The following is a 22,867-nucleotide window of genomic DNA, read 5'->3' as shown; positions in this document are numbered from 1 at the left end:
CTGCAAATTGGTGCAGCCAATTTGGAAAGCAGTATGGAGATTTCTTGGAAAGCTGGGAATGGAACCACCATTTGACCCAGCTATTCCCCTTCTCCGTCTATTCCCTAAAGACTTAAAAAGAGCATGCTACAGGGACACTGCTGCATCGATGTTCATAGCAGCACAATTCACGATAGCAAGATTGTGGAACCAACCTAGATGCCCTTCAATAGATGAATGGATAAAAAAAAATGTGGCATTTATACACAATGGAGTATTACTCTGCATTAAGAAACGACAAAATCATAGAATTTGGAGGGAAATGGATGGCATTAGAGCAGATTATGCTAAGTGAAGCTAGTCAATCGTTAAAAAACAAATACCAAATGACCCCTTTGATATAAGGGGAGTAAACAAGGACAGGGTAGGGACGAAGAGCTTGAGAAGAAGATTTACATTAAACAGGGATGAGAGGTGAGAGGGAAAGGGAGTGAGAATGATATAAAAGAGGAAAGGAGGGGTAAGACAAGATAATACAAATGGAAGAAATGATTTACAGTAGAAGGGGTAGAGAGAGAAAAGGGGAGGGAAGGGGAGGGGAGGGGGGATGGTAGAGAATAGGACTGACAGCAGAATACATCAGACACTAGAAAAGCAATATGTCAATCAATGGAAGGGTAACTGATGTGATACAGCAATCTGTATACGGGGTAAAGTTGGGAGTTCATAACCCACTTGAATCAAACTGTGAAAGATGATGTATTAAGAACTGTGTAATGTTTTGAACGACCAACAATAAAAAAATTAAAAAAAAAAAAAAAAGAGTTGCTGTTTGAACCTACAAGGCTTTGTGGCGGCTCAGTTATTTGTGCCCAGCCAGACTGTGGCAGAGATGGGTGGCCAGCAAACTTTATTTCTACTTATTAGTTGCTATAACAAGTAGAAATAAAGTTTCAAATAGAGATAAATGAAATAGAGAAAACAGGTGAGACAGTAGGCCTTTGAAGGAGGCTTGTCCTTAAGCATGACTACCCCCCACCCCATTAAAAGGATAAAGGTCCCCCTAAGTGAAAGAAGAAGCAATCTGCACAGGCCCTCTGCTAAGCGCTTTAAGGGGATCATCCCAGCATCATCGATTCCAATTTATAGGAGAGACTAATCAGAGGCTCAGAAAAGCCCAGTATGTTCCCAAGGTCGTTCAGCAGGGAAGCGGCTGAGCGCAAGGTTCAAACCCAAAGAATGAGTAAAAAGATGCCTCAGAAGAGGCTGAAACAGGCAGGAATGCTGAGAACAGGCAAGACAGGCCGAGGTCTAAAGAGCTCCCTGAAAGAGGTGGCATTTCCTGGCTTCTGAAGTCACTCACTGGTGGAGTGGGGAGTGTGTCCTCCTCACTGCAAGCCCAGAGCAGCACGGCAGGGCGTCTGATCCGCAGATTTGTCTCCAGGGTGCGCTGCGTGGCCACCCCTCCCGTGTTTTTTTTTTTTTTTTTTTTTTGCACTGGGGACTGAACTCTTCTCAACACCACTGAGCTACATCCTCTTCTTATTTTTCCCTTATTTATTTTTTGTTAATTGCCCAGGCTGGCCCCAAACTTGTGATCCTTCTCAGACAACCTAGTGGCTGGGATTACAGGTGTGCGCCAGCCGGCCAGCACTTTTACTGAAGTTACTGAGGCCGCACCCGGAGCAGCGGTACCGGGACCCGGGTCAGGGGCTGGTGGGTGTCCCAGAAACCCGGAGGGAGGGTCCGAGGGCGGGATCAACTCTGAGCTCGGCCTCGGATCGAACCTCACCGCGGCCACGCCGTGTCTGGCGCTAAGCACACTGTGAGCCTGCGCCACGGGAGCGCGCAGCCAGGCGGGGCGCGCACGCAGGCCGCGGGGCGGGGCCAGCGGGCCGGCGCCTCTGACGGGCCGGACCTGGCGGGCCGGGGCGGGGCCTCGAGGCCGGTTTGGAATTTTTGGCGCGAGGCGGCTCCGCGCGCGTTCACGGGCCGTTCCTCATCTGGGAGAGCCTTCCGCCCGGACGTCGGGAGCCGTCGACCCCAGACCCTAGCCCACTTGACCGCCCCGAGGCCTCCCGCCGTCTCTGCCGACCTGGAATTTGGGACCTCGTTGCTGCGCCCCGCCCAGCCGCCCAGGTAAGCCCGGCCCCCGGCCCAGGGCTCCCGGGAGCGCAGCCTTTCCGCCTGCTTCCCCGCGCTCCCGGGCGGCTTCTGGTCCCCGGACTACCTCTTCCCGGCCAGCTTCCACTCGCGTACCCTGCAGCCCCCTCCCTCAATGGCCAGCCCGCCCTCTGCGACAGCCCCACCTCTCCAGTCCCTCGGAGGCTGGCCCTGCCCTCAGGTGGCCAGCTCCCGGCCAGCGCCGTCCTCGACGGCCCCGCCCACGCCGCTAGGCCCGCCTGGGTGGCCGCCCTTCCCTCCTCTCGCCGTTCCCCACCCCGCCGGCTGGTCCCCTTTCCTGTGGGGGTCCCTTCCCCAGCGGCTGCCCTCCTTTATTTGACCTTTCCTGGGAGAAGCCCTTCCGCTTCTCCCGGTGACAGCCCATCTCCTCAGTTGTTCTCCAGGGTATTCCCACGCCCACGGAGAGAATTCCGCCGCCGCCCTGCCCCGGAGGAACTCACAGTCTAGCGGTAGACGGTGGTCAGCAGATGTGTCCGGCTCAGTGAGAGGGTGAGGCCCGAGGCCCCTGGAAATTGTGGCGGTCACTTTGGCTGGGGCTGAGGCTCCCGGCCACCCTGGCTGTATCCCTGAGCCGGCTTCCCTGTCAATCCTTCGCGCCCCTAAGGCTGTTTGTTCACGTACTTCTTCATGGTTCCTGAGATGGGATTTTATTTTTTATGTTTTACTTTTTTTGAGAAAGGATCTCCCTAAGTTGCTTAGGGCCTCGCCAAATTCTGAGCGGCCTCAAACTTGTGATCCTCCTGCCTCGGCCACCTGAGCTGCTAGGATTACAGGTGTGCACCACCAGGCCCATTGGTGGGATGGAATTCTTGGGGTAAACAGAGGCAGAGGAAGGGTCGCCACAGAATGTAGGGTGAGGCTTTCAGCCAAGCCCCTAGATCCCTCCCCACACAGTGGGAGGCCCTTCTTTAGGTGACTGATCCTGAGCAATCACCAGCACATGTCTGCTAGGTATGGCATCTTGTGGTCCATTGGTCCATTGTGGCTTTCTCTCAAATATGACTCTTTCTCTCTTTTTTTTTTTTTTTTTTTTTTGTGTGTCAATTACAGCATTATAGGAACACAACAGCCCTCTGCCCAACACACAAGGCACTGATACTTGTGGGACGACTGTACTTTGTGTGTTGTTTCAGTTACTACCCAGAGTTTATGATAGCATTTATGGCATCATTTGCTTGATAGTAGTTTGCCTTTATGCTGGACTTAGGGCTAAGCCCTCCATAAGTTCAGTACAGTATGAGTCCACAAATCCCTGAGGCTAGATGCATTTCAGTAATTAAACTGAGATTTAGAAAGCTAATATGGGTGCATATTCACCACCGATGGGTATGGGACATCATTCCAAGATCAAACATATTAATATTTCTGCCAAGAAATATATGAATATTTTCACTGAGAGATGATGATGATAATGATGATGATGATCCTGACGATGATGATTTTTGTGGTACTGGAGATTGAACCTAGGGCCTAGAAAGTGCCAGGCAAGTACCATATCACTGAAACATCCTCAGCCCTTTCCTTCCTTCCTTCCTTCTTTCCTTCCTGGGATTGAACTCAGGAGCACTCAACCAGTGAGCCCATCCCCAGCACTATTTTGTATTTTTATTTATAATTTTTTTTTTTTTTAGAGAGGGAGAGAGAGAAAGAGAGAGAATTTTAATATTTATTTTTTTTTAGTTATTGGCGGACACAACATCTTTGTTTGTATGTGGTGCTGAGAATCGAACCCGGGCCGCATGCATGCCAGGCGAGCGCGCTACCGCTTGAGCCACATCCCCAGCCCCTTGTATTTTTATTTAGAGACAGGGTCTCACTGAGTTGCTTAGCACCTCACTGTTGCTAAGGCTGGTTTTCTTTATTTGTTGCCATACCAGGGATTTAATTCAGGGGCACTTTACCGCTGAGATATATCCCCAGTCCTTTTTGTTTTTTTATTTTGAGATAGGGTCTTGCTGAGTTGTTTAGGGCCTCACTAAGTTGTTGAGGCTGGCTTTGAACTTTACATTCTCCAGTCTCAGCTTCCTGAGCCTCTGGATTGTAGGTGTGTGCCACTGTACCTGGGAGGATTTATTTTTCAACCCTCAATTCTATTCTCATTATCTCTCTCTTTATCTATTTGTCCTTATGTGAGTACCACACTGTTTTGATTACTATGGCTGTGTAGTAGGTTTTGGAATTGGGGTGTGAGTCTTCCAACATTTTTCTCTTTTTGATTGTTTTGATGAACTTTCATATGAATGTTAGGATCAGTTCGTCATTTCCTCTAAGGAAATCACTTGGGATTCTGTGCTAGGGACCAATCCCAGGGCCTTGCCTATGCTAGGCAAGCACCCTACCACTGAGTCATATCACTAACCCACAATTTGAAGAGTATTGCCATTTTAACAAATCTTTGGATCTATGAACATGTGACATCTTTCCATTTATTTAGACCTTAATCCCACCCCCCATCCCCACTCTTCTGGCTCTTGAATCACCACCACCATCATCATCATCATCATCAATCATCATCATCGTCGTCATCATCACATACCATGTATACCTTCCAATTGAGCTACATTGCCTCCCCCAGCCTCCTCTTAATAACTCACCACCAAAGACTCTATGGACTTTGACAGCATCAACTTCACAACAGTGTTTCAGTTTTTTTAGGGGAGCAACTTCAGGGCTGGTTATTTTTTTGTTCGTTTTTGTTTACTTTAATTAAATCCCAAACTGCTGGGATATATATGTATATATCACCAATTTAAAAATATATTTATAGTATTCACTGTGGTAACATGTGCATAGCATAATTTGGTCAATTTCATTCCACATTCCCTCCCCTTCCCCTTCTCTCCTCCCTTCCCCTCAACTTCTCCCTTAGTCCCCTTAGGGCTTCTATTTCACAACCTGCCTCTACCCCTGGGCTAAATATTTGAGTCATGCTGTGGAGCTGGGATCTGATAAATATGAAAGCCTGCCCCCTCTGGGTGGATACCTTAACTTTGATAGGGTTGCAGGAGCTCCATCTTCTTGGAGATACCTGCTCATAGTGCTGATAGGCATCTAGGTGCCATACATTCTGGATGTTCTTACCAAGATTTGGTGGATTGTCTTATATAAATGTTTCTTCATTTACTATATGCACTTAGTACCATGTCCAGAGGTTTGCAATACTTGCTTGTGAATAATGTTTGCCAGCTCCACCTGTGTTTCTGGAGATAGGCCCCCAGAGCACCTCAAGCTGCTGTTCAGGAAGTGGAGCTCCACTGAGCAGTTCTGGCAATACAGCAATGAAAATAAAAGAAAGGAATAAAGAACTCTGCCTTTTACCCTGGAGTTAGAGAGGAAGGATGGTATTAGAACTGGAGAGGAGGGGAGGGGATAGTGTTGATATTTCTGTCTCAGGTCTTAAAAGAAAGGAAGGCTGGACCTCCCACTCCCACCCCAAAGTGGTGGCTGTATAGGTTCTGACTCCAGAACCACTTTGGTTTTAACATCCCCATTGGGCTTGACACTCTCAGGGACATAGGCCTCTGGTCTCCATTTCATCTTTCGGTCATGTCTGAGATGCAGACAGCATGTCATGCAGATGTGTGACAGCCTGTCCTCTGCCTTTTCCTACAGGTGCTTGTAGTCCCTGAAGCCTTCATGTGGAAAGCAGAACGTGCGTGCAGTGTAGACTGGGCTCTCTTGGGGGCCACAGCACCAGGTGTTTTTTGAGTGGACACACTGCTTGACCTCCGTCTCTCTGCCCCCAGGGCCTCCTGTGCTGGCCATGCCTGTGCCTGCTGAGGGTACCCCACCACCTCTAAGTGGCACCCCTATCCCAGTCCCAGCCTACTTCCGCCATGCAGAGCCTGGCTTCTCCCTCAAGAGGCCTGGGGGGCTCAGTCGAAGCCTCCCACCCCGGCCCCCTGCCAAGGGTAGCATCCCAATTAGTCGTCTCTTTCCTCCTCGGACCCCGGGTTGGCATCAGCCCCACCCCCGGAGGGTGTCATTCCGGAATGAGGCTTCAGAAACCCTGCAGAGCCCTGGGTATGACCCGAGCAGGCCAGAATCCTTTTTTCAGCAGAGCTTCCAGAGGCTCAGCCGTCTGGGCCATGGATCCTATGGAGAAGTCTTCAAGGTGAGGAAAGAGACGAGACAGTTCCCTAAGTCCATCTGTGGGACACTTTGCTTCCCTCTCCTCTCCTGGGCAGCCTGCTCCACTGTCCTCTTCTCTGCTTTTGTTTTGACTGCTTTTTCATAACCTCTATGCAGGGCCCTTTGAGGGTTGCCTGTGCACACTGGCTCCTTGTCCGGAGTCTGGCACAATCTGCAGTGCCCCTGGTTGCCATCTCTGCTGGATTCAGCTGTGCTGAGTTCCTTGGCAGGCACTACACAGCTCCCAGGGCTAGCCCAAGTACAGTGCCACCCTTCCCTCTGGCAGGCTTGAAGTCTACCCCCTGCCTGCCACTTTTTTTTTTTTCCCTTAAAATACATTTTTTAATCATTTATATTTTCTCTAAAATGGTAGCTTTCTGAAGCTGGGCACAGGGGCACACGCCTGTCATCCCAGCAGCTCGGGAGGCTGAGGCAGGAGATCATGAGTTCAAAGCCAGCCTCAGCAACAGCGAGACACTAAGCAAGTCAGTGAGACCTTGTCTCTAAATAAAATACAAAATAGGGCTGCAGATGTGGCTTAGTGGTTGGATAACCCTGAGTTCAATCCCTAGTTCCCTACCCCCTGCAAAATTAAAAAATGTTAGCTTTCCCTTGCACAAATACTATTTGAAGATAATTTTGTTATCTTTATTAAATGCAAGGAAAATAGTCCCCTGGGCCAGCTATCTTACCCAGAGGAAAGCTGTGCATAGCAGAGCAGGCTGCCCCTGTTCTGGAGCCATGGTTTCCACTTAGCACTGTGCTCTAGAGAATCTCCTGGGCCAGAGTCCATGGGTCTGCCCTGCCTCCTCCATGGCTGGGTCTCCAGCATATCACCATGTGCCAGCATCTCTCTAAGACAGATGTGTTGCCCCTCCACATGTGTGATATCTTAATAGCATCTATCAGTTGTGCCCCCACCCCCACCTGCAGGCACTATTTCTCTTGCAGGTGCGCTCCAAGGAAGATGGCCGTCTCTATGCGGTCAAACGTTCTATGTCGCCATTCCGGGGTCCCAAGGACCGGGCCCGCAAGCTGGCTGAGGTAGGCGGCCACGAGAAGGTGGGGCAGCATCCACGCTGCGTGCGGTTGGAGAGAGCCTGGGAGGAGGGCGGCATCCTGTACCTGCAGACGGAGTTGTGCGGGCCCAGCCTTCAGCAACACTGTGAAGCCTGGGGCGCCAGCCTGCCCGAGACCCAAGTCTGGGGCTACCTTCGAGACACTCTGCTTGCTCTGGCCCACCTGCATGGCCAAGGCCTGGTTCACCTTGATGTCAAGCCTGCCAACATCTTCCTGGGGCCTCGGGGCCGCTGTAAGCTGGGTGACTTTGGCCTGCTGGTGGAGCTGGGTGCCACTGGAGCCAGTGAGGCCCAGGAGGGAGACCCCCGCTACATGGCCCCCGAGCTGCTGCAGGGCTCCTACGGGACAGCGGCAGATGTGTTCAGGTGAGGGCTAGGACATGGAGGGGTTGTGTGGCCCTTGTATGGGAGTGGTCAGCAGAGAAAAGGACTCCCTAGAAGAGGACCTCCATCCTGGCCCTAGGTCAGGAAGACATTTAGCCTCAGGCCTCAGAGATGCTGTGTCTGCCTTATAGCCAAGAGATCTCCTTGGCATGCTTCTTAAAACCAGCAAGCCTTTGGAGTAGCTTCACTTAGCCTAGCCATATCCTTACATTTCTAAGGGAAGAATGGCTATTACTCTGATACAGGAGGGAACAGTGCAGTGAGGTTGAGGGACTTACCCTGAATTCACAGTTAGCAGCGGGACTGGGCCCAGGCACTGGGTTCCAGTTTCATGCTGGCAACACTGCCCTGCCTCCAGCACTTGTATCTGACCATCTCAGCAGAATGAGGATGACATTAGTAACCTTAGAAACTCAGGTGCCCATCAGTGAGGTATTGGAGGACCACTACAGCAACATGTGGGCTGCACTGGGATGTAGGATTAACCCTTCACAACAAGGTCCCCATCCAGCCTGGAGTTCATTGGCCCTGCTGCAGCCGACTCTTAAGTCCCCACCCCTCTTTCATCACTTCCCTGGCTTATGGTAGAAGATAACAGCCCTACCCACCCTCCAGTGGGATTGGGGTCTGTGTTTCAAAGTCAACTCTGTCCCCATTCTGTCCCTAGTCTGGGTCTCACCATCCTGGAAGTGGCCTGCAACATGGAACTGCCCCATGGTGGAGAGGGCTGGCAGCAGCTGCGCCAGGGCTACCTGCCTCCTGAGTTTACTGCTGGTGAGTGGAGGGCCCAGTGGCAGGCTGCCACCAGTTCCTATGGCAGGGAGTAGCTGGTGGTAGGGGTACTGCTGGGCTCAGGGCCCAGTCAGTGCCCTGGAATCTTTGACATGGCTTTGTCCAATGGGCAGGTCTGTCTGCTGAGCTGCGTTCTGTCCTTGTCATGATGCTGGAGCCTGACCCCCAGCTGCGGGCCACGGCTGAGGCCCTGCTGGCCCTGCCCATGCTGAGGCAGCCAAGGCCCTGGAATATCCTGTGGTGCATGGCTGCTGAAGCCCTAAGTCGAGGCTGGGCTCTATGGCAGGTAAGCTGCCACAGTGCCGGGCCATGTTACCTAAAGCCCACCCCAGGGCCTGCCTGGCTTCTTGAGGTTTCCTCTCCCCACAGGCTCTGCTCACCCTGCTGTGCTGGCTTTGGCACAGCCTAGCTCACCCTGCCAGCTGGCTGCAGCCCCCAGGTCCACCAGTGACCCCACCTGGCTCGCCACCCTGCAGCCTCCTGGATAGCAGCCTCTCCAGCAGCTGGGATGATGACAGCATAGGGTGAGTGAGAGCTCCTACACCTGGAGTGGGCCCATAGTATAGCTAAATGGAGGTCTGATGAATGGGAGTCACAGCTTTGTCTATGTGAATTCAACTCAGTGAGTGGGGTGACTGCCATCCACAACACAGCTTCACACTGGTAAGTGGTAGGAAGGCCAGTGTACCTGCCAGGATAGGCAGGGGCACCCCCACCTCAGTAGAGGCTGCAAATGCCCAGGAATAGGGCATTTTCTTTCCCTGGATGAAGAAAAATCTCTCAGAGCCTGGCAAGTCCCCACTCTGAGAGGATGCCCTTAGTCTCAGGTGGCCAAGTGAGAGGCTGTAATTAAGAAACTCCTGCACAAGAAACCTACATGCCCCAAATACACAGCTCTCGAAGGAATCCCTTCCTTATAATAATGTCACTCTCACTCTGAGGGCACTTTGTAGCCCAAGGGAAGTGCCAGCACAGCTTCATTTACCAAAAGTTCACCTGAGATCCAGCTCAGTTAAAGCCTATATTCTGAAAATGAACAGAAAGGCCTTTGGGCACAGTCAGATGGGAGAGCTTGAAGGTTGTCCAAGTGTACCACATCTTTATGGTCCTGACTGTGGCCCTTATCCCTCCGTCAGGGCTAGAACCTGAGTGGGGTTGCTCTCCTACACTTCTCACCTCCTTGCTTGTTTTGCCTACCTTCCTATAGGCCTTCGCTCTCCCCAGAGGCCATCCTGACCCGGGCTGCCAGGAGTACTTCCACCCCCCGGGGCAGGTACACACCAAGGTAAGCAGGCCCCAGAGCTGGGGCTGGGCAGGGTTGGTTTTGGGATCCTGAGTGTCATTCTTCTTTTCTTACAGGGATGCCCTGGACCTAAGTAACATGGACTCAGAGCTTCCTCGGAGTTCCTGTCCTTCCTTTGAGCCTAGGAACCTCCTCAGCCTATTTGAGGACTCACTGGACCCAGCCTGAGCTGTAGGTCCAGCTTCTCTACTTTTAACCTCTTACTCCTTCCCTGTCCCTTCCCCTGGAAAGCTGGGTCCCTTTGGGATCTACTGTGTATAATAAAAAGTATTTGAATCTTGGGAGTACCCAAGCTTGCTCTAGTGGCAATAGAGCATTTTCTGTCCCTTTATTGATGTTGCCCAGGGTCTTGGGCTGCTGGGAGGATCCTACTATGAGGCTGAGCCCTGCTGTAGATCCCAGGGCCCCAGGCCTTGGCTCAGCAGACTGGCACCACACACTGTGTGGGATAGAGATTTCCTGAGTGGGCATGTTCCCAGCAGGCAGGGAGCCATCAGATCATGGCACTGAAGGTGGGGGCAGACCCTTAGCCCAGTGGGGCCTGGGTCCAGAGTCACTCACTTCATGTCTGTCTGTTAACTGGGAAAAGCAGCCACTGTCCTCATGTCCCTTGTCCAGCTGGTGCAAGAAGACCAGGACCCACTGGGTCTTGGGAAAATGGGCTGGTCCTGCTGCCCCAGACCCTTACTCCAGTCTTTAAATGGAGAAAGGTGGCAGGGCTTCTGGCTAGGAGGCTGGCATGCAAGGCAGAGATGGAGGTCAGGAAACAGGAGCCAGAGGGGCTAGCCCAGAGACCTGTGAGGGCAGTATCGGGGGATGATGGGTCTGGGTTGGCAGGTGTGGCAAGTTTGCAGGACTCCAGCTGTCAGAACAGGATATAACCTTAGAGTCTCCCTGGCCCAACCCTCACAGGTAACAGGGTAAACAGGTCCAGAGAAGGAAAGGTTTCCTTGCAGCTGACATAGTACCCAGGAGGAAGAAGGCAGGGAGGGGAAGTTGGAGTTCCAAGGCCTGGGTGAAAGAAGAGGTTAGTCCAGAGGGAAGAATGAACAGACAAGGGCTCCCAGCTGGGAAGTCTCAAGCGCTGTAAGCATCAAGGGAGCCAGCCCCTTGCAGACCAGAAGGAGGGAAGGTGGCATTATTGTTCCAGGAGGCTGTGGGCAAGCTGGCACAGGAGGCAGCTCAGTCTGGGGGACAGGCGTGGTGGGCGGCCCAGAGCAGGTCAGGCACAACACCGGCGTGCAGCTGTAGGATGGAGCCCACGCTGAGCAGATGCATGATCTGGTGGGAGTTGCCCCAGTAGTCGAAGCGGCCAGGACCCCAGCGCTCTGGTAGGCGGGCCACATTCACCAGCCCTCCAAGCAGTGCCAGCGCATCCATGCGCAGATAGCAGTGCAGGGAACCTGGAGCCCCTGAGCCCAGCCCTACTGCACGGGCCCCAAACACCAGCAGACGGGCCCCAGCTTGCCAGCCAAAGGCTCGGAGTCGGGCACTGGTGGAAGGGGCAGTGAGGGCTCGCCAGCCGGCTATAGCAGACAGCAGGGTGTAGCCCATCAGGGCAGCCGGGCGCAGCCAGGGCCTACAGACCAGGGTGCAGTGGATGATGGGCAGGGCCCCTGCAGAGAGAGAACAGGAGGTACATCAATCTGAGTCTGCTTTCCCTTCCCTACCCAGGGCTCATGCCCCTGCCTCCCCATCTCTAGGGCCCTGGCTCACCGAGGGTGTTGACGAGGCAGACTCCACACATATCAAGAGCAAGAAGCCGGGCGTATACAGAACTGCCCCCTTGGTGGCACATGAAGAGGTGATACAGCACAGAGGCGGCAGGGGGAACCAGGCAGGCCACACAGTGTGTGCCCCCCAGCCAGCTATCCTTTCCCAGTTGACTCCAGGGCATAGTCATTGGCACCAGCACCAGGAAACCCAGCAAGGCCAGCCCTGGGAAAGAGAGACAGTTATCCATCATACAGTTTGGGCATAAAAGTTGAATCACATCCCTAAGGAGATCAGTTTAGGGATGACACAAGAGGGGCAACAGCAGAACAGATCTGGGTGCTGCTGCCATCCACACAGAGGCAGGCCTTAGGCTATATGCTTTTGGAAACCTACTATCATGGTTCACAACAACTTTGGGAAGTAGAGACTCTGAGCCCACTTTGCAGGTGAGGAAACTGAAGCTTGGAGGTCAAGTAACCTACTCCAGATGAGCCCAGCAAGTTGTATGGCTCTCAAGCTGCCCTCACCCTTTAAGCTGGAGCAGGAGGCCCCCATGAGGCCTGTCTACAGAAGCCTCAGGAGGCATCACCAGAGTTCTGAGCAGGATATGTAGACGCCACCAGCCCCAGGGCTACTAAGCTTGCCTCTTCCCAAGTGTCCACACAAACAGAGGCTTTTGGTCTTTTTGTCTTCCAGAAAGGGGTAGGCCGGGCAGGGCAAGGCAAGTCCTGAATGCTCAGGTGGGACTGAAAGGAGTTTGTCCCATCTCCTTCCCAAGTGTTTCCCAGGATCTCCATTCTTGCCAGCCCAAGCCCTTCTCTGGGATTACAAACCCTCTCCAAAGAAGATGGCATTGCCCTCAACGGGGTCAAACCAGAGCTCAGACTGCCCACTCTGAGTTGGGCCAGGCTACACAATAGCCCCCCACAGGGCAAAGGCTAACCCTGCAGGCTCCTGGCCCCTCAGCCCCAGGAGCTGCTCAAGGACGGCCAGGGCTGTGTCAGCAGAGCTCAGAGGGCTGCGGAGGAGGGCCCAAGTGCCTGCTGGGGGTGGGGGGGAGGAGCTGCCACCAGGCGGAGCCCCAAGACAGGGCTTCTGGGACTGGGGCAGAAGGGCTGCTAGGCCAGAAAGGGCTGGGTCTGAGACCGCGGCCAGCTTTTCCCAGGCCCGTTCCTTTCCACAGTTAACATCCATCTCCAGGACGGGTGATGGCGGGGGAGGGTGCTCAGAGCACTAGGATTATGAAGGGGTCTGACACTAGGCTTCTTACCCCAGGGACAGAGCGGGATTAAGCAGTCCCAGCCCCCTATTCTGATTCCCTCGCCAGCCCTGGGGCCCCTGCTGGGAAAGAGGAAGCTGGCAGCCCGGCTCGGGACAATGGCAGCTTTGTCACCACGGTTCCAGGCCAAACCAGGGACGGGACAGACCAGGACCTAGGCGCTGGGGCACTCCTTGGCCTTCGGGTCCCGGGCAGTGAACGGCAGGGCGGTAGCGGGTGCGGGAATGCACGAAGTCGGGTGCGGCTCACCGTGTGTGTAGATGTTGCCCAGTTCGTTGTGCAGGTAGAAAAGGCTGCGCAGGCAGCCGGAGCCGCTGCTGGCCGGCCGGTAGCCGGTCAGCACGAACTTATTGAACTGCAGGTGCGGAGGTGAGCTGGCCCAGTCCAGCAGGCGCGGCCCGGACAGGAACGCCATGGCCCTGCGCAGCGCCGGCCGCTTGTGCTCCTCCTGTCCCTGGGTATCCTCCTTAGTGGGGCTGCAGCGCCGGAGAGCTCATCCCTGCCCGCCTCCCGGCTGCCGGGTCGCGCAGTGCTGGGTCAGCGAGCGCGCCAGCAGAGGGTCCGCGCCCCCTCGCGTCTCGCGTTGCGCACGCGCGAGCCTGACGCCCCCGCACCGGGGCGGAGGCTGGGAGACCCGGCACCCGAGCGCAGTGCGGCCGGGTCCGCCCGGGTAGGCGCTCCGCAGGAATAGCTCCAGTTGGAGGCGGCGGCCGATGGCCTCGCCGCAGCTCGAAGGACGGGCGCGACCGGACGCGGGAGGGAACACCAGGCTCCGCCCCGGTTCCTCGCCCCCGTCAACCCTGCTGGTATTTCGCGCGCTGGATTCCTGACGTTGATGCTGCCAGGGCCAATGGGCGCGGCCAACGGGGAGGCTCCGCCCCGAAAGCGCCCAGGTCTTTTCTCTTCTTAGCATAATCTATGGGGCTCCAGCCTCATTTGAATGTTTGCTTAGGACCTGACGGTTCTGGGTCCCGCGGGCTAAGCTGGAGTGACCAGGCATCTCGTGTCTCCCAGCACTGCGCACCCAGTTTTCCGCGTGACCCCCAAAATGTCGTACCTTTGGGTACCCACCCTCAAGTTCACAGCCCCACCAGTCAGCCCCACCCTGCGGTCGGGGCTCTGTCCAAGGTGCTGCTGGCTCAGGCCCATTCGGGAGGTTCCAGACGAGCGCTGGCGCGTCCCCACTTTGGAGATGATCTCTCCAGTGGCCCCAGATACCCAAGCCTCGGAGGAGATGCGTGACGCACCAGGAGCCCTCGGCAAGGCCCGGATCTTCCGGCCAGGATTCTCTGAGCTTGGGCGAGGCCCAACTCACTCGCTATTATCGCTCACAAGGCGCACCCTCGACCCAGCCCAGCCCAGGCCAGGTAGGAAACTGCAGAAAACAAGGCAGGAGGCGATGGGAGAAAGGTCGGCTCCCGCTCCACCACTTCAGGGGCGGGAACCAGGGAGAAGCCCCTTTGTCAGGCATATCTTTGCCTAAGGTCAGTCTCTGTCGCCCACTCTTCTGCAGGGCACCGCCCATCCATCCTCGGTTCCTCCTCTCCCTTCCAGAAGGTTCTGTCAAACTCTTGGCATGAAACGCCATACAATCCTGATTCCTGAACTCTCATTAACATAGTCCCTTCCACCATTTAAAACTTGCCAAGGCCTGTACCAAAATAGAACCTTTATTTAAAGTCAGTGATGGACCTCTTTGAGACAGGAATTTGGGTACATATGGAGGAGATAATGATTATCAAAGGAAGGGCCCATGCAGAAAATGCCCATGAATCATTGCCACTCCTGACCAACCCAGGCCATGCCCTCGACCCATGCCTTTACCTACAAAAAAGTTACAGAAGGGTGAAGTTCAAGTTTCAGAAACACTAGAAATTGTGTAACTCCACCCTGCATCCATCTCTAGTCCAACCCCTAGCAATTGCTCCTATATAAATATTAACACCAACATCAAGAAGTTGTTGTCACTCCTCTGGACATGGCTCACTTCTCCCCTGAATGTGTCTCTGCTTTCCTAAATAAACCTTTTTGTGTCTCTAGCACCTGCTGAAATTCTTCTACTACAACATGTTCATCAAGGACCCCACTTGTCTTGAGTCCATGTCCCTTCTCCAGAATGCCTCCAAATGCCAGTGACATTTTGACTACTTTTTTTGACTTCTAACCTCTCACTGAGGGCAGCAATCCAAGATGACCCCAGGAGGGTCTCAGAGACTCCTAAAAACAGAGACTACCTCCCACATCAAGATCTATGGGTTGGTGAGCTGGACCTAGAGGTTCAGGCCAAATACCCAGAATAGAACAAGATGCTTCCAGTCCGATTTCTGGTCTCCTTGGAATGACCAGAGACCAAGCTGCCTTTGAAGTGGCAAAAGGCCGAGGTAGAATGTGGCATAACGTCTCGGATATCCATCTCACTGGCAGAAGGTCCGATGGACCTTGGGGGTCCGAAGTCAGAGAGCAGAGATGAGCGAGCGTAAGGAGCTCTGGCTGGAGGCACTCAGGGGCTGATAGCCGGTGGCAGGACCCTCTGCCTGGGGGTCCCCAGGAGGACAGGGTAGGGCCACCCCTTGGGGCCGGCGGTACCACACAGCCCAGCTTCTCCCGGCGCCCCGGGAAGGTCCCAATGCCGGGGGCCCTTTTCCCCGAGCCAGAACACAGCTCCTAGAGAGGGAGCAGACATCAGCTGGACCCCGACCCAATCCCACCTCCAGCATCCTGATCTGCCTGCGACCCCACGCTCAACTCTAGGTGTGGACCCAAGGTCTTGCCCGCTCCAGAACCTGGGAATCCCTTCTTAGTTCCCCTCTGGGGCCCTAGTTCCCCACCGGGGCTCCCGTGCCCTGGTGCACCAAGGTGTCAAGCGCCTGGTGCGGGGGTCCGCCCTCAGGCCCTGCCCCAGCGCCCGCACCGTCGGCGCAGCAGACGCAACAGAGACAGGAGCAGCAGCAGCAGCACAGAGACGGCCGTCACCGTTGAGAAGACCCGGGCTGCGGGCACAAGGGCACACGGGTGCAGTGAGTACAGGGCCCAGAAGGGCTACTCCCCGATTCCCTCCCGCCTCTCATGCCTGCCTCACCCCCCATCGCAGCCTGTGGGGCTCCAGGCCTAGGGCTGCAGCTCACGTTGGCCCCCTCGGGGGGTTCTGCGGGCGTCTGGGCCGAGCCCTTGGGGGGCGTGCGGTCCTCCGCAGCGTCCTGCAGCCCTGCGGAGAGGAGTGTGAGGCGGGGTGGGGGTAAGAGGGCGGGGGTAGGGGGACCGGGACCCAGCTCACCGCGGTAGGTGAGCGCGAAGCCCTGCGCATGGCCGCGCGCATCGCTGCTGAAAGTGAGCAACAGCACGGCTGCACGCAGGCGCAGAGGTCCGGGCGGAGGAGGGCGGGAGCCGTCAAAGGTGCGGAGCAGGCTGCCCGAGGCGGCGTCGCGCAGCTCCAACCGGTCACGCGGGTCGGCCAGCTCAAAGAGGCGGAAGGTGAGCTCCAAAGCGGCACTGGTCGGGCCCAGCACCCAGCTGCAGTTCCGATCTGGTCCATACTCGTCGGGAAAGTCCGGCGAGTAGATGACTCCCTGAGGCGCAGTCCAGTTTCCCTGACAGGAGCCCACCGACACTGCAGGCAGGGATTACTGTCAGGACCCTGAAGCCAGTGGCTTTTCCTTTACCGCTCGGAGTTCCCCGCCAAAGTTCGTAGCAAAGCCCAGCTGGGCCTAACCCCAGGCCAGTTACTCCAGAGGCCCCGCCCCAAATCCAGGCCCTGTCCAATCTCCTTCCGTCCACGCCTTCCACCAATACATTTCAGGTCTGGCTCTCAACTCCCAGGTTCAGCCCTGTCCCCTTTTCGGGGTCCAATCCTCAATCCCAGTTCTTCCTCAGGCCGGGACACCAGCCTAGCGATCCCCCTTCCCAGATTCTGCCCCTATGAGGGCATGACACGTCGGGTCCCACCTGGTCTCTTCCCCTCACCCAAGTCCCCCACCCTTGAAGCCATATCCACACCTAACCTTCATAGATGCCTAGCCGTCCATCACCGCCACACAGCTGGCCCGGGTGGCCAAAACAGATCTGGTCACAGTCCGTAGCGGGAGCAAAGCGTCCCCGGGCCAGGTCGCTTTCAGAGCCACAGAAGCAGGCATAACCAGCCTCCACACCGGCCAGCTGGGAGCATAGACTGAGTAACCCAAAGGCAGGGATGGGGTAGGAGTGGAGTGCTGGGGTCAGAAGTAGGAATCAGGCTGGCGGTTCAGAACCAGTATTAGGATTTGGCGTCAGAGTGTTGGGAGTTGAGTGGGGTCCTGAGGTCAAAGTCAGGGTTACTGGTCTGGGCTTGTCAGCAGTACCTGGTAGCCCTTCATGCGGCAGAAGCGAAGGCACACCTGGACAGTGAGCTTCGTGGAGGTGCCACTGGGACCACTGAGAGCTGGGGGTGCACCGGAGTCTACAAAGCATCCCAGGTAGCCAGGCACTGAGGAGAAAGCAGAGTAAGAATACCATCCCTGAAAGCGACCCTCCACCCAGGTTCCTCAGAACTCCCACCTCTGTCCAGCTGACCCACTCACTGTGACATGTGGGAATGTCACAATAGCGCCAGTAGATGCCCTCCTCAGTTTCAGCTACATAGCACCATGGCTGCACATCACCATCGGGGTTCCTGCAGGTGTGGGGGGTAGTGGTCAGGATCCCACGGCCCTGCCCCATCACCTGTGAGCAATGTGCCCACTAAGGCTCTGTGTATGTTGGAGGCCATGTTCCTTTCTGTTATCACACAAATTCTTGTTTTCTCAATGCGCTTCTGGACGTCAACTTCTTAGATGACGGTGGGGTGTCATTAAAGGACCCTTGAGGGCTGTTTTTAGGTCTTTGGCTGCGGCCAGAACTTAACCGCCTACTTGACAACTTTGCTGTGGGTCTTAGCCATTTCCCTCCCTCAGAACCCATCTTAAAAGTAGAAGTGTGGAGCCCTAAACTTTGCGGATTAACAGAGAAGTGGCTCCTGTTCTGTCCCTGTGGCTCCAGACTGCAGCTGTCGCTCTGAATTCCTATTTCCCCATCACCAAGCGCAGATGGTGGTGAGGCAAGAGTCTGACCCATCACCGCAGGGCCTTCCTCTGGCCAGACCCCACTCACACTAGCCCTTCGAGTGCTCTTCCTGATCTGAAGTTTTGCACAAGTAAGGCACCTAAGTCCGACTCCTCTAGTGAAAAAATACTGTGCGCCCAGTCTTCCCCAAGTACAAGAGAGGCCATGCGCTTCGCGGTGGCTCTGCCCCAGTTTGTCCGCGCAGACCGTGTGTTGGCGGCGCAGACCTCAGCTCCGCCCACGCGGAGGCCCAGCGTCAAGCCACCTCCCGCAGCAGAGTCCCGCCTCCACTGCTCACGGGCCACGCCCCTCACCGGCAGAAGTTGTGCGCGCCCAGCCCCCAGCGGCCCTGGGGGTCGCTGGAGCTACTGTAGCTGTGCTGCTGCGTCTGGTCCCAGAAAAGACACGGGCGTCCAGCTCCTCGAGGACCGGTGTGGTTCTGGTGACCGCGGTAGTCGGCGCCATTCACCTGGAAGCACTCGGACAAGCCTGCCCGGCAACCGCGGGACATGGGGAGGTCGGGACCTTCTCCGGACATCCTCATCATCCGACTCTAGCTCCCGCCTCGGTCCCCAGGCAGCACACCCAGCGCCCGCCCCCGCGGGGGCCCTCGGGCTGCTCAATTGCTCCAGCCACCTGCTCTGCCGCCTCCCCAGCTTCGGGGCCCCAGCCCTGGGCAAAGAGGCCGAGGAGGGAGCGGTGACCATGTCTTGGCCGCCGTGCCTGACTCACCTGGACTGTACAGGCTTACTGCCGAGGCCCCGCGCAGCGGCAGAAGAGGGAGCAAAAGGAGGAAGAGACCCTGCAGGGCCTGTGTCCCCATGGCCCCCAACCGGATAGAGATCACCCTGGCCCACCCCCGGACGAACTCCGGGGTCTCCCGGCGACCTGGGGGACGCTGTCCTCCAACTGTCAGTCCTTGTCTCGCTCTGGACGGCGCACTCGGTCTCTGGCGGGGAAATGTCTCCCTGAGGTCCTCGTGTCTCAAGGTCTCTGCTCCTTGGAAGTGTCTCTGTCCCGTCCCTCCCTTGGGGTCTCTCCGTGGATATCTGGCCGCAGGCGTTCTCTGTCTGCTTCTTTTTGCTCTGGCTGGTGCCTCGGCCTCCACACCCACCTTCCTCGCTGTGCCTGGCTCTCCACTTCTCCTTCGCCCAGGTCTCTAACGCGCCGGCTCCTGCCCCTTTCGCGTCCCTCCTCGGGTTCCTCCCTACCCCCTGAGGGAGGACGGGAAGCCCCGCCCGGGACTGGAGCGCAGGCAGCAGGTCCAGACGCCTCCCACGCCCGCCCCCCGGGACCCCCAGCGTCCCAGAAGACGCCTCCCGGCCCCTCCCCTCTCCTTCCGAGGGTGGGTGCGGGTTCTAAAGGGAGGACGTGGAGGGGGACAGGCTGGGCTAGCAGAGGACACTAAAGGGGGAGATGCAAGACCCGCTCCCGCGGCCGCACGGAGTCCGTGGGTCCCAAGCACCCTTATTCAAATGTACACGCGTGCTCTCAGTCACCCATTCATTGTCGCGCTCACTCGCACACCTTCTCCCTCCCCAGATCCCGACGCTACTGGCTCCAAGGAGGAAGTGCCACTCCCTGCCCCCCGCACCCGCGAGACAGACTGGAATCGTGGACGATCGGTCCCGGACAGGCAGGGGCAGCTGGTGTCTGGGGAGGAAGGCAGCTGCGCCCCTGGTCACAGCCCGCCCTCTCTCTTCCTCCTCTCCCCCCCCTCCCTAGGACCCCAGCCCAGGCTCTCCCGTGCTTTCACTGTGCGGTGGAATTCCCCCAGCGGTGCCCCCCACCTGGCGAGGGAGGGGGAGGGTAGCAGGCCCGGGCAAGCGTGGGGGGAAATTCCCCGCCCCCTCCCCCTAGGCCCGACTCCTCCGAGTCCTCTGATCTCCCAGAGCCGCCTGCCCGCTGCCCCCGGGGCTTGGGGGGAGGCCAGCGCAGGTGCGTGGGAGGGCGGAGGCGGGGTGGTGGTGGTGGAGGGTGGGGGGGCGGGGGACCCAGAGCGGCCACGCCTAACCCAGGCCCCTTGTCCATCAGTCCAGCTTGCTTACCCCTCGTCAGGCCCTCAAAGGCAGACGGGCCCAGATGGACACATCAGGTCCTGGCTAGCCCTTGCCTCCCGTGCAGTCCTCAGTCCCGCAGCTGGACAAGCAAGTGGACTCGGGGGTGGAGGGCGCTGGGAAGATTCTGCGAGGCCGAGGTGCCCATGGCAGTGGTCCAACACGCGGAGATCTTACAGTTAGCGCCTCACTTGAAGGCTCTTCGGATGGGGGCACATCAAGACGGGGGCTGTTTCAAGAAGGAAATGGCTTTGCTGAGACTGTAGGCCAGGGCCGGGTGTGCCTCCTCAGGGAGCTCTCTAAGTGGTCAGGTTGCCTGGGGCTGAGAGTCGCCCTCAGGTGCTGGCTGGGTGCTGGAAACCCCTTGACCCCACTAAGTAGGGAGCAACCAGGGGCTACCAGTAGAACCGGGTTTCCCTTTTCCCTCCTGCCTGAGAGCCGGGGACATAGCTCCGCTGCAAAGAAGGTTGGGCGAGTGGCCAGGCGGAGGAAGAGGTGATGTGGGGGGCCGGGACAATGGGACCCCACGTGTGGAACAAGGAATATGGAAAGGTTGGGGGCAGGGAACAGACCCCTCTAGTCAGGACCCTAAGCCTAAAAGAAGGGTCCCCGGTGCCTGTCTCCTGCAAAGAGGACAGGAAAGGAAAGTGGTGCTCAGTTCAGAGGTGCAGGGCACTGAGATGGGGTGTACCCTCACCACAAGTTCCAGTTCCAGGTCACAGTGGTGGATTCTTCAAGAACTAAGAGAAGCCTCCTCCCGGCATACCATCCCTTTCCAAGCCTTGGGCACTCAGCACTCTGCAAGCAGTGGCCTGTCTGTGCTCCCAAGGCCCTGGGGAGGGGGTGTTGGATGTTTGCATGTCCCCACTCTGCGGGCCCACAGCTGGGGCACAGAGGTCCTTGAGAACTTGGCTGTTTCCGACTATAAAGTGTTGAAGCTAGGAATCAAACACTCTTTTCAATGTGATCCAATCCCGGGGAGCTGGTGCTGACCCCATCCCACACTGCTTTGGGGGTTCCTGACTCTGCAGGGAAGTCTGGGTACAGAGAGACATCAGCTCCTTCTTGTCTTTGCTTGGGAGTTCCACTGCCATTACAGCAGCCCTGTTTTAAGCTGAGGTCCTGAAGCAGGATCTCCAGCAGCCCATTTCACAGAAGGGGAGACTGAGACCAGGGAGGGGCAGGGGTCAGCCTAAAGTCACCAAGGCATGACATCCTAATTCTTGGTATAAAGCGGGTGCAGCCTTGGCTTGTCAGTTCTCTGAGGAGTGGATTCCCAGGCACAGATCTGCCATGTGAGGGCAGTAGAGAGAAAGGAGCCTAGTACTTGAGTGTGGGTGGGTGGAGAGAGTCCCAGATGCAGGTGGGCCTTGCCCTCCCTTCCCCTGGGGCATGTGATGCCAAGTTCACCAGGTCCAGTGGGGAAGATGGTGTAAAGGTAGGGGACATTGTGTAAGAGGAGGAATTAGGTGCCCCCAGGAAGGAGAGGGGCAGGCTCAGCTTTGACCCTCTTAAGGGACAACTCCCCCACTATTGGAGCTTAGCCCTTTTCCACCTGGAGGGCCAGTCAGCAAAAGAGTAGACTCCAGTGTGGAGTCAAAGTGCCTGGGTTCTACCCAGGGGCTACTCAGTGGTCCTTTTTATCTTTGCAGTGGGGACAGTGTTCCCTTTCAGGCCAGCCCTCATGGCAGGGCACATCACAGCTACCAGGAAGAAAGAGGCACTGAAGCTGGGCACAGTGGCACATGCCTATAATCCCAGTGGCTCAGGAGGCTGAGGAAGAAGGATCACAAGTTCAAAGTCAGCATCAGCAATTTATGAGACCCTAAGCAACTTAGGGAATCCCTGTCTTGAAATAAAATTAAAAAAAAAAAAAGAGCTGGGGATGTGGCTAAGTGGTTAAGCATCTCTGGGTTCAATCCCTGGTACAGAGGGTGGGGTAGAGGAAGAGAGGGTAAATTAGTAAGGGAAGGAGATTAGGGGTCTTGACAGGCAGAAAGTTCTAAGTTGACCTCTGGAGACTCCTGCTTCTAGGTGTCCACATTGTTCCATGAGCCCCCAACCAGGAATGTGCATGGACCTGTGAAAACATGGGATGTCTCTCCTGTGATTGGGTCATGTTATATGGCAATGGTGAAGGGACTTTTGCAGATGTAATTAAGGTCTCTAATCAGTTGTCATTGAGTTTATCAAAAGGGAGATGGGGGTGGCTGCTGTGGTTACACCAATAGTCCCAGTCACTTCAGAGGCTGAGATAGGCGTATCATTTGAGATTAGGAGTTTGAGGCCGGCCTGGGCAGCATAGTGAGACCTCATTTCAAAAATAAAAAAAATAGGCCAAGGTGGGCTTGACTTGATCAGTGGGCCTTCGAGAGTCTGGAGCAACAGAGATGTTCCTCTGGCGGCTAGAGGAGCTGCTAGGCTTGAGGTCCTGGCTGCATACAGTCACAAGAGCTTGGGAGGGGACTCTGGGCCTCAAATGAGCCCCCAGCCCTACTGCCTCCTTGTAAGGCTCTGAGCAAGGACTCTGCTCAGCCCTCCCAGTCTACCAAAACTGTGAAATAATCATGAAGGATTTTTTTTTTTTTTTTTGGCTCTGGGGATTTAACCAAGGGGCACTTACCCACTAAGCCCCATCCCCAGCCCTTTTTATTTTTTATTCTGAGACAGTCTCATTTAGTTGCTTAGGGCCTTACTAAGTTGCTGAGGCTGTTCTCAAACTTACGATCCTCCTGCCTCAGCCTCCCAAGCTGCTGGGATTATAGGCATGTACCACCAAACCTGGCTAAAAGGGCATTTCAAGCGGCTAAATTTGTGGTAATTTGTTCTGCAGCAGCAGAGTGTGCTGAGTAGGACAGAGGTGGCAGGGGCAGTGCCTCAAGAAGAGCCT

At 56.0% G+C, this 22,867-nt stretch overlaps 3 protein-coding genes and 2 long non-coding RNA genes across 8 annotated transcripts; 3 read left to right on the top strand and 2 right to left on the bottom strand.

The window, feature by feature from the left end:
* The first annotated feature begins 1,853 nt into the window (after window positions 1–1,853).
* Pkmyt1 (protein kinase, membrane associated tyrosine/threonine 1) lies at window positions 1,854–10,161 on the top strand. 3 transcript variants are annotated; one of them, XM_040277943.2, is made up of 9 exons: window positions 1,854–2,118; window positions 2,536–2,652; window positions 5,776–6,277; window positions 7,246–7,739; window positions 8,425–8,531; window positions 8,663–8,835; window positions 8,919–9,073; window positions 9,757–9,834; window positions 9,909–10,161. In XM_040277943.2, exons 3-9 carry the CDS (start codon window positions 5,927–5,929, stop codon window positions 10,018–10,020), a joined length of 1,470 nt encoding a protein of 489 aa, XP_040133877.1. In that variant the 5' UTR covers window positions 1,854–2,118; window positions 2,536–2,652; window positions 5,776–5,926; the 3' UTR covers window positions 10,021–10,161. The 3 variants fall into 3 exon arrangements, with proteins under 3 accessions (XP_040133877.1, XP_005337826.1, XP_040133878.1); XM_005337769.5 differs by lacking the exon at window positions 2,536–2,652; XM_040277944.2 differs by lacking the exons at window positions 1,854–2,118; window positions 2,536–2,652 and adding an exon at window positions 2,673–2,936.
* Window positions 6,929–13,262, bottom strand: Paqr4 (progestin and adipoQ receptor family member 4). The gene is made up of 3 exons (XM_005337768.5): window positions 13,097–13,262; window positions 11,569–11,790; window positions 6,929–11,468 (listed from the first exon to the last, which is right to left on the bottom strand). Exons 1-3 carry the CDS (start codon window positions 13,260–13,262, stop codon window positions 11,035–11,037), a joined length of 822 nt encoding a protein of 273 aa, XP_005337825.1. The 3' UTR covers window positions 6,929–11,034.
* A 449-nt stretch (window positions 13,263–13,711) lies between these two features.
* On the top strand, window positions 13,712–15,846 carry LOC120887464 (uncharacterized). The gene is made up of 3 exons (XR_013427091.1): window positions 13,712–14,214; window positions 14,888–15,598; window positions 15,738–15,846. It is a non-coding gene; the product is annotated as an uncharacterized LOC120887464 (long non-coding RNA).
* Window positions 14,502–18,769, bottom strand: Kremen2 (kringle containing transmembrane protein 2). Of its 2 annotated transcripts, XM_040277942.2 has the most exons (9): window positions 18,653–18,769; window positions 18,235–18,409; window positions 17,401–17,492; window positions 17,182–17,306; window positions 16,846–16,999; window positions 16,122–16,454; window positions 15,927–16,052; window positions 15,759–15,837; window positions 14,502–15,511 (listed from the first exon to the last, which is right to left on the bottom strand). In XM_040277942.2, the coding sequence occupies exons 1-9, from the start codon at window positions 18,741–18,743 to the stop codon at window positions 15,301–15,303; spliced, it is 1,386 nt and encodes a 461-aa protein (XP_040133876.2). In that variant the 5' UTR covers window positions 18,744–18,769; the 3' UTR covers window positions 14,502–15,300. The 2 variants fall into 2 exon arrangements, with proteins under 2 accessions (XP_040133876.2, XP_077880633.1); XM_078024507.1 differs by lacking the exon at window positions 15,759–15,837.
* LOC144367570 (uncharacterized) lies at window positions 16,112–19,875 on the top strand. Its single transcript, XR_013427092.1, has 3 exons — window positions 16,112–16,318; window positions 17,176–18,909; window positions 19,463–19,875. It is a non-coding gene; the product is annotated as an uncharacterized LOC144367570 (long non-coding RNA).
* Window positions 19,876–22,867: the final 2,992 nt, after the last annotated feature.

This window comes from Ictidomys tridecemlineatus, chromosome 10, assembly GCF_052094955.1.
Source record: "Ictidomys tridecemlineatus isolate mIctTri1 chromosome 10, mIctTri1.hap1, whole genome shotgun sequence".
Taxonomy (NCBI): Eukaryota; Metazoa; Chordata; class Mammalia; order Rodentia; family Sciuridae; genus Ictidomys; species Ictidomys tridecemlineatus.
Note: the sequence above shows the minus strand (reverse complement) of the source record. Positions and strands in the feature narration are given on the sequence as shown.